General features: G+C 48.6%; 1 protein-coding gene across 9 annotated transcripts in view; it reads left to right on the top strand.

Annotated features, from left to right (window-relative positions):
• Positions 1–10,714, top strand: part of MAP7D3 (MAP7 domain containing 3) — a 57,474-nt gene extending 46,760 nt beyond the window's left edge. For 5 of the 9 annotated variants that reach the window (XM_032330446.1, XM_032330452.1, XM_032330447.1 and 2 more), the window contains 8 exons: positions 1,340–1,469; positions 2,614–2,746; positions 3,699–3,803; positions 4,771–4,824; positions 6,080–6,182; positions 7,188–7,386; positions 8,448–8,719; positions 9,305–9,398. In XM_032330446.1, the coding sequence (XP_032186337.1) occupies positions 1,340–1,469; positions 2,614–2,746; positions 3,699–3,803; positions 4,771–4,824; positions 6,080–6,182; positions 7,188–7,386; positions 8,448–8,719; positions 9,305–9,312 (1,004 nt within the window). In that variant the 3' untranslated portion in view covers positions 9,313–9,398. Of the gene's footprint in view, positions 1–1,339; positions 1,470–2,613; positions 2,747–3,698; positions 3,804–4,770; positions 4,825–6,079; positions 6,183–7,187; positions 7,387–8,447; positions 8,720–9,304 lie in introns of all 9 variants that reach the window. The other 4 variants (XM_032330448.1, XM_032330453.1, XM_032330449.1 and 1 more) reach the window with 4 other exon arrangements.
• The last annotated feature ends 2,088 nt before the right edge of the window (positions 10,715–12,802 follow it).

Here is a 12,802-nt window from a genome sequence, read left to right as displayed (position 1 = left end):
CCTTGTTGTTTAGGAAAAACCACTTTTGGAACTGATTTTTTTTTTAAGATTTTATTTATTTATTTGACAGTCAGAGATCACAAGTAGGCAGAGAGGTAGGGGAGGAAGCAGGCTCCCTGCCGAGCAGAGAGCCCGATGCGGGGCTCGATCCCAGGACCCTAGGATCATGACCTGAGCCGAAGGCAGAGGCCTTAACCCACTGAGCCACCCAGGCACCCCTGGAACTAATGTTAAAAGTACTGGTTGGGGGCCACCTGGGTGGCGTAGTCAGTTAAGCATCTGATTCTTGGTCTGGGCTCTGGTCCTGATCTCAGGATCCTGAGATTGAGTCCCGTGGCAGGCTCTGTGCTTGGCATGGAGTTTGCTTGGGATTCTCTCTCTTCCCCTGCCTGCCCTCCCCTCAAATAAATAAACCTTAACAAAACCAATAAAAGCACAGCTTGGATGAGCTCTAGGTGATCCCTGGGGTCCTGTCCAGCTCTGATAGCGGATGGTTCCGTGAATGGCCATAAGGTGTTGTCCATCCTTGGAGAGAGCACATCTGGCCATTTGTGGCCCTGCAGGTGTCCATAAAGAGTTGACCGTCATTTCTATACATGGGCCATGACATTTTAAATACACTAGTAAATTCTTTTTTGAAGGATTTCCACAGTGATTTTTTAAAATCATAGGAATAATCTTTTTATTACAAATTATTCATTCCTGATTCCTTAAGATCCTTGCTGTTATATGTGATCTATTTAAAATAGTCATTATGTGGACTGAAATATTACAGTATGCCTCTGCGTGGTCTCCTTATTTTACTGATAGTCTTGGTTTCTTTGGTTATGTAGTTTGCCACTTTATGATCAGTCAGATCCAGTTTACTATTACCATGTTCATCTAAACAGTAATTATTTAGTAAAAATTCTGCACAAATTTCAAAATGCATGCTGGATTTATTTTTCTTTAGTCAGGTTATTTGTATGCTTCATATAGACTGAGCATAAGTTTGTCTTCCTGAGTATTCACTGTGTCTTCATCTTTGTCCCCCAGAAGGTCACTTTAGTCTGATGTCTCTCAAAGCGACTAAACCAAAGTGGGAGTACATTATTTCATTTGGAGCAAGTAGTTAACAAGAGATAAACTGCTACTTATGTTATTGGGAGTGGGGTTGGGTTTTTGAACCAAACTTGTTCTGTTGTAACCACTTACTTATACGTTGCTAGTTATTTATCAATTTTAGACCATGGGCTTATTGTTTGGGTTTTTAATGTTGTTGGTTGTCTTGCACCTCTTTATTGGACTTAAGGGTGTTAAGTTCCCTCAGCTAACTGTTTTACGTGTTAATCTTAACTAGAGTCTAGTAATAAAAGCACACCAGGGACTATGAATGCCAAGGAGGCAACAAAAATTTTGGCAGAGAAACGACGGCTTGCTCGTGAACAGAGAGAGAGAGAAGAAAGAATACAAAAGGAAAGGGAACAGAGGTGAGCACAAATCCGCTCTTTCCGTACTCAGTCTCGGCTGGGGCCCAGATTTTGAAGGTCAAAATGCACCTTCAGGTTCGATGTATTATAAATAATCAAAGAGTGACTGACTTTTTAGAGTGAATCAGAAATGACTTGTTGCCTTCGAAACAAATGTGGGAAGCATCTCCAGCAGAGAGGACACTGGTTTATAGAGAGAGATGGTGTAGTCTGGTAGCCGTGCGTCACGTGTGAAGACGCGCAAGGAGTCCAGCACTTGGGTCAGGGGTCAGGGTCCCCCATCAGCAGGAACACCCAAGTTGTCCTGCCAGGCTGTTGCTGTTGGCATTCACTGGGGCCAGCCCCTTTCTTCGTTTCGGAAGTCTTTCTTAACTTTAGACTTTGTAAACCTGGAAAGTGTACTACCTCGTGTTTTGCTAGGACTTTCCAGTGACTTTTGTGATACCTGAGTGTCACCAGGCCTTGCCGAAATGCTTTCCTGGGGCAGCAAACCTCGTGTACACTTGAGTTCATTCTAACTCCATCTCAAGGTTTCTTGACCGTCAGTCTTGAGCTCACTTGACTTAGGGCCCTAGAATATAAATCTCTGTCCACAGCCTGCACAGAATAGCTACAGTCCTGAGGTCGTTTTGAAGTAGTAAGTATTTGAAACGCAGTCACGTGCTTTTAGTACTCTTTATGTGGGTTTGGAAAAAAAGGGATGTTGTGAATAACAAAAATAACATGTTAACTTGAAGAACATCATTGCTTCGTGTAAACAGCTCATTTAACATTTTAAAAGCCCTGTTAGTTTCCCCCATTTAAAAATGGTAAAATTGGAGTGCTTCGGTGGCTCAGTCGGTTGAGTGTCTTGACTCCTGGTTTCAACTCAAGTCATATCTCAGCCTCAGGTTGGGCTCTGTGCTGAGTGTGGAGCCTGCTTGGGATTCTCTCTCTCCCTCTCCCTCTGCCCCCCCCCATGCGTGCGTGTGTGCAGCCTCTAGAATAGACTGGCTGCCTCAGTTGGGGCACCATGTGACTCTTGATCTTGGGGTCGGGAGTTTGAGCCACATGTTGGACTTAAAAATGTGCATATTACTGTCAGCTGTATATGGTAGAGACCGAGACAAATGCTAAGAATTGTTTGAATGTGTTGTGTTATTAGCAAACCGAAAGACGCAGCAGAGAAAGCAGCGGAAGTCCAACGAGAAGAATTCTCGAAACTGGAAGATGGGCAACAACAGAAGGAAGTGAAGGAAGGCTCTCCAGATCCAGAAGACCAGAAAGTGTTACTACAGGTTTGCTGGCTCTCCACTTTATAAGAGGTTGAGGACCAGATTCTGAAATTCATTTAAAACCCAAGGCAAAAATCTGTTTTCCCCAGAAAGATGATGAACAGATGCAGCCTTGTGTGGCTGTGTTTTTCCATTATCATCTAGCTGCTACCCGGGGCCACTACAAGTCCAAGTGAAACAGAAGCAGAAAGCTGAGAATTACAAATTATTAGTTAAACAGCATTGCAACTCGGTTTCAGTCCCATTGCTCGCACAGATTAAGTGTGCTACGTGAGTTTTCCCAGTCCTGCACTCTGTGGCACTCACAACTGCACTCCACATACCCGCCAACAGAGACGATAAAAATTATGAGTGCCTCCAAAAGTTTAAAGTCCTCCATTTCCCCAGTAAGAGTGTCTCACCCATGCAAATTCAAATCCTCTGGTGAATAAGTCCACAAACTGAGCTCAGACTATACACTCACTTTGAATTGCTAACACAGCCTACTTAATATTCCAGTTTTAGTGTATCACTTAATAGAATCAGTTGTGTGTCGCATAAGCGGTTGTGTGCATTTGCATTCCCCGGGAAGCTGTCTTTAAGGATCCTCTCCATGCTTTCGAAAGGTGTGAGACTTTTGGCTCCTGTTGCTGTGTTAATGGATAGCTGTATAATTCCTGATTTGGGGACCATAGTGGCCTGATAACCACGGTGCTGGAATGGTGACCCTGAGGTCCTGGAGGGGACAGACATGGCTTCTAAATCTTCAAGACGATGGTTAGCCTGGTTTTGTGCATTTTTAGCTGATGTTTTGAAAAGTCAGAATTCATGAATGCTGTGTGTATAGGTACTTGTCAATCAGAAGGTTACATTCTTTTATGCTGGATAACCTTTAACTGTTTAACTTTCTCAGCTGTTGTTCTCAGTTATCACTTGTATATTGAGAGTAAGTGGTATTTTTATGCAAATTTTCTAGAAAGGGGACGCCAAAATAAAAGCTCAGGAGGAGGCTGACAAACGCAAGAAGGAACAGGAGAGAATTATGTTACAGAATTTGCAGGAGAGATTAGAGAGAAAAAAGGTACTGTTTCTGTTTTGGGAGTTTGGTTCGTTTCGAAAACAATGTTGGGCACATGATACCAAAACATGTTCTTCAAAATCACAAGTAAGTGGGATGTTAGCCTCTGGTGGTTTTCCCGCTGCGGCTCTCTTCTTCCCTATCCAAGGATCTCCCCCTTCCTGTGTAGAAGGGTCTCCTCTTGCTGACCTGACCTCTCCGTGGCAGACCACTGATGACCAGTACAGTGACACAGCGGTATCACAAACCTCTGGGAACAAAGCTCCTTTGAGCAGAATCACTCTGGTCCTGGGAGGAGTTGGTGGGAGCTAGTGTCTTCTGGACTGGGCTGGAAACCATAGCAGCCGAGTGGGAGGGAGCACCAGGTGTAGGCATCTCTCAAAGGCCGAGGTGTAGTCTGTTTGTCATGTGGGACCTCACTTTGTGCAACTCCGTTTGGCTCGTCTGGGACCAGGAGGCCCCAGTCCAGGCTGCAAGGCCTCTCTGTTGGGAGTGGCTCACCCTGAGGAGGCCAGGTGTGCACCAGGGAGGAAATTCCCTCCTTTGTGTGTGTTCTTTGCAGCCTCAGCCTTCTGACAATGTTACATCATTGGGGTGCGTTCTTTTTGTTACTGTCCGCTTCAGTCATGATCTGTTCAGACTAAAACATTAAAAAGTCCTAACTGGCTCGCAGTATGTGCTTTTAAGTCATGAATTTCTGAGTCTACAAAATGAGGAGTGAAAGGTAATTGGATTTCTGGGTTAAGATGGCTAGTTCGGCTGCTGTCCCTCCGGATGTTTTCAGGATGACTGATGTTGGGATTGGAGGGCCCCTGGCGGCCACCCTGAGCTCTCAAAGTGGTGAAAGCTGTGGCTTGGGGCCAGTTCTGGTGCGTCTGCTTGTGGAAAATGGAAGTAATCAACTTCCTCGGGACTGTTGGTTTGTTTTTAATCTGTTTTCACGTTTGAATTTTTATTTTCCCTTAAATAGAGAATTGAGGAGATTATGAAGCGGACAAGAAAGACAGATTCGAATACCGCAAAGGTAGTCTATGTGTCCCCACCAGCAGTGCGTAAGAAGTCCTGTTGCTTCAGCTGCTTGCCGCCTTTCGGCCAGTCTGGCGGTAACGCGAGCATCACGCGTGCGTGTCCCTCATTATGGGAGGTGGAGCACGTTCTGTCCTTAATGAGCTGTCCTGCTTTTTCTTGTGCGAGATGCTTGTTTGGGTCTGTGCCCAGAGCCTTTGGGCTGATACTGTCTTTCTCTCACTGACTTGTGGTTCTTACCCTGTTCTGGATGCTCCTACTTTCCTGCTCGTTTGTGCTGCATGTGTCCTCTGCCCGTTCACGGCCTGTCTTAACGCGTGGCCTCTTGCTGCACAGAAGTTCTTAATTTGCACACTACCAAGCTCATTGGTAGTTTTTGATGATTAATGAACTCGAGTGCCTTTTCATCTACTTTTTGGCCATTTGGAGATCTGCTTTGGTGAAGTGCCTTGTCAAGTCCTTCGTCCTTGTTTCCATTCACTGGCTTGCTTCTTACTGTTGTGTAGTTTTTACCTCCTCTGTTTCTGTGCATGTGTAGGTATTGCTCTAATTTGCCTCATACTCTCATAATGCTTTTTGATGAACAGACGTTCATTTTCATGAATTCAGATTCAGTGTTTTGTTCATTTTCATGAATTCAGATTCAGTGTTTTCCTTTATGGTAAGTGCTTTTTGGGGTTGTTCTCAAAAGTATTCGCTTACCCCAGCATCCTGTCTTTTGAGGCATCAGATGCCTCTAAGGCCTTTTCCCTCCAAATTCTGTGCCCTTTACCCTTTGTGCTACCACACTGGTATTTTAGCTCTTTCCAGTTCCCCAGTGTGGTCATTCATATCGTGGCAATGTAGAATACAAATGTCCTTCCTGGAAAGTGCAGCGAGTCACCATCTGAAAGATCAGTTAGCCTGCTGGCCTGGGAAGTTTCCCCTTAAGAGACAGCCAAGAATTTTTTTTAGCTGTTCCATCAGTTGGCCCTACCTTAGCTTAGTCCGGACCCTGCATCCCAACCCAGAGCCATGGCCCCCTTGGCTCCCACTTGGGGAAGTCTTTCATTCCTGAGTGTCTTTCCCTAACCGAAAGACACAACTAGGGCCAGCTCTTCTGTTCCCTGTTGTCTTTGGGCCCAAGACATTAGACTTTTTAATTGAAATGATGAAAAATAACCATCAGTCAGTCCAGCATGAAACCTCTTTGAAACAGGCAAGTCAGGCTGACAGAATGTTAGATGTAATCCTGACTTCTTTTCTCATCCTAGGCTGCAGAACCATTTGTTGATAACACGTACGAGGAGGACGAGGCGGACGATGAGGACGAGTCCGAAAGTGATGACAATTCGTTTGATGACCTGCGTCCATCAGGTTTGCTTGCCTTTTGAATTTTGTTAGTCACTGTGTAGGAGTTGGACTATCTGGGTTCATCTAGGGGCTCCTCTGCTTCTGAGCTGTGTGGCTGTGGGCAACTTACCGAACCTCTCTGTACTCAGTTTTCCTACCTGAAAAAGGGGAAGCAAATGTGGTCCTTCTAGGGTAGCAGCAGGCAGCCCATTGTGAGAGGCTGATCCATGTTTTGTTGAGAATAGTACCTGGCGCGTAGACAACTCGGGAAAGCCCGCCGCTGTGGCGTCCATTAGTCGGGTGCAGCTTGTGCCGTCAGGCTGCAGGTAGTAGCTCTTACCCGAACGTGAGGCTTAACGAGCATCCGTGATTAACCGCAGGAGGAATGCCGCTGTGCACCTCCCGGAGAAAAACGTCACACCCGTCATGACCTGAGAACCCCCTGAGATGTGCGGCCGAGTCCCTCATGGGTAGGCACCGCTGCATGGCAGCAGAACTAGGCACTCTTTAATCCCACAAATGGAAACGAACATGCGTTTCTCTCTCCTGGGCTAGCTGGGATACAGAGAGGAGGAGCCCTAGCCTCAGGGCAGCCCGTGGCAAAACAGAGGCACGCGGTGATACTGCCGCCGGCGGCTTGGCCCCAACGCGGTGAGAATAGAGCAGTCAGAGCGGGGCCAGGGGCACGGAGGAGGCAGCCCTGGAATTGAGGGTGAAAGAAGAGGCGGGATTGGCCAAGTGGCTGGGCAGGAGGAGGGGTAAGAAGCCTGCTGCCCGCTACCCTCCGGCCTCGCTACTCTTGCCTGGCAGAGGAAGGAGGCAGGTTCCTCAGAGGTGGCTCCTTTGTGCTTTGAGGCCCGAGCAGGCCTGTGTGCCGGGCGGCACCCTGCACCCCAGCATCCCGCTGCATGGCCCCCCCTTGCCTGTAGGCGGCCGCTGTGCCCCGACGCGCCACCATCACAGCCTTCACCTTCTGTTGCCTTCGTTGTCGAAACTCCAGTTTTAATCTTCTTCCTTTTGTTTTCCAAGCCTTTATAAATGGCATGGATTCATCCACAAAACTCAAAACACATTTTAAAAACATGAAGAAGAACACTCCCAAGCTGGTGTTTTTAGACGCCACTTCTGGCCAAGTCCGTAGAGAGACAAAAACATTTTTTAATGGCGACATGAAAAACTCCAGACAAAAAAGTGCGAAAGACCCTTTGGCTCAGGCAAAGGGTACCAGGTGAGTCACTCAGCAAAAGCTTCTCAGAATAAACTTGGTGGGAGTCATACACAAGATTACTGACTGAGCACTTAGTTTTTACTAAGCACTGTGTCAAGTACTTCCAGAAGTAAATTGATCCCCACAGCAGCCTTGCTAGGTAAGGGCTATCATCTTCACTTTTACAGATGAGGAAACTGAGGCACGGAGAGTCAACGGGCCTTATTTGCCCAACATCCCATTGTGATAAGGCAGAGCCCACATTCAAACCAGATACATCCGGCCCTAAGCTGTGCTTTTGTGCACACTGGTGTTGCTCTTAAGATCTGGGAGGGGGGCACTGAGTGACTGCTGCATACCATGTTGGATGTTGCCTGTTTCGATGCTCGTTGGCAGCTCTGACTTCGGGGGTGGGTGTCGTTTTACATGTGGGGAAACTGAGGGCAGGAGTTGGGTTGGGAGAGTGGCAGTAGATTCTCAGGAAGGCTCCCTGGGGATTGCCTAAGAAGAGGTGAGCCTGGGGTGCCTGCGTGGCTCAGTCATGAAGCATCTGCCTTCTGGCGCAGCTCATGATCCCAGGGTCCTGCTCAGTGGGAAGCCTGCTTCTCCCTCTCCCACTCCCACTGCTTGTGTTCCTCTCTCGCTCGGTTTCTGTGTCAAATAAATAAAATCTTAAAAGACAACGCGCCTCCAAGGCCAGCATGAACACAAGGGGCCAAGAGGCTCAGTGATGGGCTGGACTGAGCCCTGGAGCCGGGAGAGCCAGTCTGTCCTCACTCCATGGTTCTGGCCACGTCCTACGTCCACGTGAAGTGGGGGATGGGGCTTCTGGAGGCCTGCGTGCTCAGCTGCTCCTTGGCCTTGCTTAGTGTTTGCTGAACCCTGGGACTTGGCAGGACACAATTTGGAAACCAGTGTGTTCTGTGATTTCCAGGGTCTCTTCCCGCTTTCCCTTGCTAGGATTCTGAAGGATAAGTTACTTATCCTAAGTTACTTATCCTTCATTTAAGGATAAAGCTTGTTTCAGGACAAAACCTTGGCTTTGGGATAGTCAGGGTTCTAACCTAAGCATCTCTTTCCAGATCGCCCACCAAAAGAATGACTAGCCGTGCAGCCAATACCAGAAAGGCAAGTGAAACCTGTAGCACCGTGGGACCTTCCAAGAGTTTAGACCCAGAGGCACAGGAGTGGATCTGTGACAAAATTATTGACATCAGAAATGAGGCAGAGTCCCTTATGTCCAGTACCCCTCCTGATAGCCGAAAATACCATCCGAAAGGTTCCATGACTTTCCACCAGAGTCCCCCGTTGCCTTTAGACGACAAGAAAAACAATTCTGTTCCTGCTCCGTCGGGTAAGGCCTCCTCCTGTCTTTACCTTGCTTGAACGGCAGTTGGCCATGAACTCTCCTGCTTCTGGCTCTTCCCAGGCCTTCTTGGCACCCTGTAACTTTGAGGCAAGTAGGTAGACAGTGGTGGGTCTGAAGGCTAAGGTGGATATCAAAGGGTCTTCCACTGAGTTGGCTTTGAGAGCATAAAGGGCTTGATTCGAGCTCTGATGCCCTGCCATTCCTAACAGATAACGAAGTGGGTTCTCGTCAGTGCCCCGGTACACCAGCTGCTTTACAGCATACAGATAGATAATCATGTAGGGCGCAAGGTTTGTCAGCCCTTTGGACTTAGTCTCTCAACCTGATTTCCCAAAACCAAAAGGCCTTTGCTTTTCTTTCCTTTAAGAAGCTTTTTTTTTTTTTTTTGCAATTGAGAGGCAGCTTGGGCCTGTTTGGGGGTTGGGATCCTGGGGGCACTGTGTGTCAGGAACGATGGATCAGGGAGGGGGTTGCCAAAGGTCCTAGACCCACCACGAAGAGAGGCTGGGGCCCAGCAGCAGTGCGACCGGCATCTGCTCTACTGTTCTTTTTCTTTTTCCCTCCGGTCAGATATGTAAACTTCGTGCAGCCCAGAAGAGAAATCACCATCTCTGGATCTCATCTTCCAGACCCCCTAATTTTTCAACCTCTGACTTGAACCTCGCCACTAAGATGACCATCAGAAACAGGGAACACAACAGACAGACGCCTTAATGTGTATCATCTCAGAAGATGCACAGTATCATCTTGACTCTTAACAACATCAGGGGTTCTGAGTAAAGAGTCATTTTCGTTTCCCTGTAAAAACCTCTGCTGTCTCGTTCTTGTTTTCCAGCCGGGCTGTGTGAGTGCACAGCAGGAGTGCCTTTCAGAAGTGGTCACTCTTTAAGTTTCTAAACTGAAGAGGAATTTTCTCTCTTAAAATACTGCTTATTCTGTTTAATAGTTACATTACTTTAGAAATTGCAGAGCAGATGTTTGATCTCATAGAGACCGTATGGGGTGGGCGAGGGGTTCAAGATTGCTCCTAAGAGCTTTGTTGGGTTGTTTCTAATAAACAAGCAGGAGGTTGCAAAATACAGTAGGTCACATGTTACCGTTATGTTTGTATGTTCTTAACTCTGCCATCACCTGAGTGCACAGGCCCTGGCACCCCTCAAATGCTCTGGGTTCTAGAAAGTGCTCTCAGGACAGTGTTGGCACCTTCCATGCTTATCGGTGTTACCTTTTTTGAAGTGCACCTTGGGGATTTATTTCCAAAACCGTGCAGTGTTTTTATTGTACCTAAGACAGTACGTGCTGCTGTCTGGCAGGGCACGTGTCGTGCTCCTAGTTGTTTGCGATATGTCTTCTTTTGTCCTTGTGCCTTCCAGGCCTGCACTTTGTTTACACACTCAGCCTTGGGATGTAGGGACCAGAGCTGCTTGCCTTGCCCTAGCCGCTGGCTGCAAGTGAGCACAGGAGCGGTGCCATTCTTTGGTCTCTGCGACAGATAGTGTGCGCGCGCACACGCACGTACGCATGTGCATACACGTTGAGCACACACGTCCCGCACGCACGCAGAATAGGTTTCCTGAAATCTGTCAAATTCTGCTTACACACTCCATCAATTAAAACTTGAATGCGGGATAGTCCTACTGCTAATGAGTTCGCTGGCGAGTCCCAATGAGTTTCAAGCAAGTTTCAAGCAAGCCTGTGTTCCTTTCTAGCCACCAGCCTTGGATCAGTAAAAGGAAGGGATTCTTTCTGATTCTTTAATTCTTGGGCATTCAGAGTAGTACTGTACCATTGTTATGGGTTAGAACTTGGTGGCTTAGATTTGAAAACTTTTTATACACTCGCTCTTTTGTGTAGAAGGCAGAGACAATCATCCCGACAAAGAGTTTCTGGTATTTTTCTGCACAAATGTCACATGTTGAAACACTGTTATACCCATGTTTGTATGTGTGCTCTGTGAAATAAACTTTGCAGATAAAGCAAGTTTCCTTTATCATTCTTTTTTTTTTAAAGATTTTATTTATTTATCAGAGAGAGATCACAAGTAGGCAGAGAGGCAGGCAGAGAGAGAGGAGGAAGCAGGCTCCCTGCTGAGCAGAGAGCCCGATGTGGGGCTGGATCCCAGGACCCTGGGACCGTGACTTGAGCCGAAGGCAGAGGCTTTAAACCCACTGAGCCACCCAGGCGCCCCTTCTTTTCCATTCTAATCATAAAACCCTTTCTGCTGGTGGTGTGAAGGTGGCCCTGATTGTTAACCAGGCTGTGAGTGGCGGCAAGTGGCGGGTTCAGTAAAAGGTGAGCGGACCCTCCGCTGTCCCCCCTCAGTCACCCGTGGGGCACAGAGGTGCGGATCTTCAAATTCTGTGCCTTTTTGCTTGTTACTCTCTCCAGTGGTGGCTCTTGGCTTCTCCAGGAGGCCAGTGGTCATAAAGTATTTTTCTCCAGGGCACGTGGGGTGTTCAGTGAAGTGGCTGCTTTGGGCTCCGGTCATGATCCCGGGCTCCCTGCTCATCGGGGAGTCTGCCTCTCCCTCTGTCCCTCCCTACCCCCACCTCACCTGCTCAGGTGCTTGCTCTCTCAATTAAACAAAATCTTGGAAAAAAATACCCAAGTATCTTTAGATTTACTGTGGTAAAATTCACATTTATGTTGTTGGGCAACTACCTGGTTCCAGAACATTTTCATCACTCTCAAAACACCCGTCCCCTTTAAGCAATCACTCCTCACCCCCTTCCACAGCCCCTTCAGGGGCCTCACTTGGGGTGCCTGCCACAGGGGACAGTGCTCTCTGCCTCCCCCATCCTGTGGGGGCGCATGTCCTGACTTCCCGACCCCTCCCAGTCCTGTGCATGGCTAAACCCCGCATTCTGACCCGCCCGTAGGTGTCTGGTCCCCCCGCCCCCCGGAGACACATTCTGTTCTGCTAGGTTTTGCTTCCGACAGGCGAGGTCCCTGTTTATCCCGTCTCGGGGTCCGGGGCTGAGAACCGCGGCAGCCAGCCCTGCTCGGCCTTGCATGTTGCTGGTCTGGCTGCAGCCGCCGACCCCGACGACCCCGATGCCCCCGGCGCGTGCCACCTGCAGCCACTCCCAGCTCCCAGGTGGTGGACACTGGTTGAGCCCCTTGAACTCAGTGGGGGTATAGGACACCTTGGTTACCTCTCGTGTTCCTTCCTCTCTAGATCGTCTCTTAGTGTCCCTGTCCCTGAGGGACGGGTCCCTAACTTCTGCCAGCGGGTTCTGCCTAGGAGCCCGTTTCCTGTACCTGTGTCCTCATGCAGGTATGATGCCTTGGGACAGCTCTGTTCCCAGGCTGCCACAGCGGTGCGGTAGGGACTGCTGGACAGAGTGCTGGACAGGGACTGAAAGTACCAAAGTCCGGCTTCTTAGCTGAGGTGACTGTGCGCTTGCTCCGGGACTTGGCTTGTGTTTTCACGTGGCCCTGCTATGGTATCGGAGTCCCTCGTGGTGAGAGAGGAAAGAGCAGCAGGAGCTCGTGCCAAGAAGCAAAAACCTGGAGGCAGGCTGGACCCCACAATTCCATCAGGGGTCCATTCCTGGTGGCCTGGTGGTGCCCTCCCCCCACCCCCCCGACCTGCCACCCCAGCGCCATGGAGGCCTGGTCTGTAGAAGCAGGCCCTGGAGAGGCCGCCTCGTTGTTGCTCTCCCTTCCCGCCCGTCCAGCCGCGGGGTTCCCGGATGGGAGCATCCAGGGGCTTCCCCAAGTCTGGTAATAACTATAGTTACATCTACACGTGCCATATGCCAGGGACTCTGTTATTAGGCATCTTTAAACCCTGTGAGGATGGGTATTCATTTTGACCTAGGACGACACAGATTGGTGGAGATTGACACTTGTTCAACGTCGTACAACCAGGAAGAGGCAGAGCGGATGCTCCAATTCAAGTATGATCGTAAAGCCGACAACCCCGTCTTGCTTTGCGAGTGGGAAGTGTCCTGTGGCCTGCATGGTGGGTAACAGACTGCCTTTGATGCCGGAGGGATGAGCAAATTGCTAACATTTATCGAGTGCTTTTACTGGATGTCAGTTGTCCTGCTAAGCACTTATGAT

Source organism: Mustela erminea, chromosome X (assembly GCF_009829155.1).
Source record: "Mustela erminea isolate mMusErm1 chromosome X, mMusErm1.Pri, whole genome shotgun sequence".
NCBI lineage: Eukaryota > Metazoa > Chordata > Mammalia > Carnivora > Mustelidae > Mustela > Mustela erminea.
The sequence above is the reverse complement of the archived record's forward strand: the minus strand, read 5'-3'. Positions and strand labels throughout refer to the sequence as shown.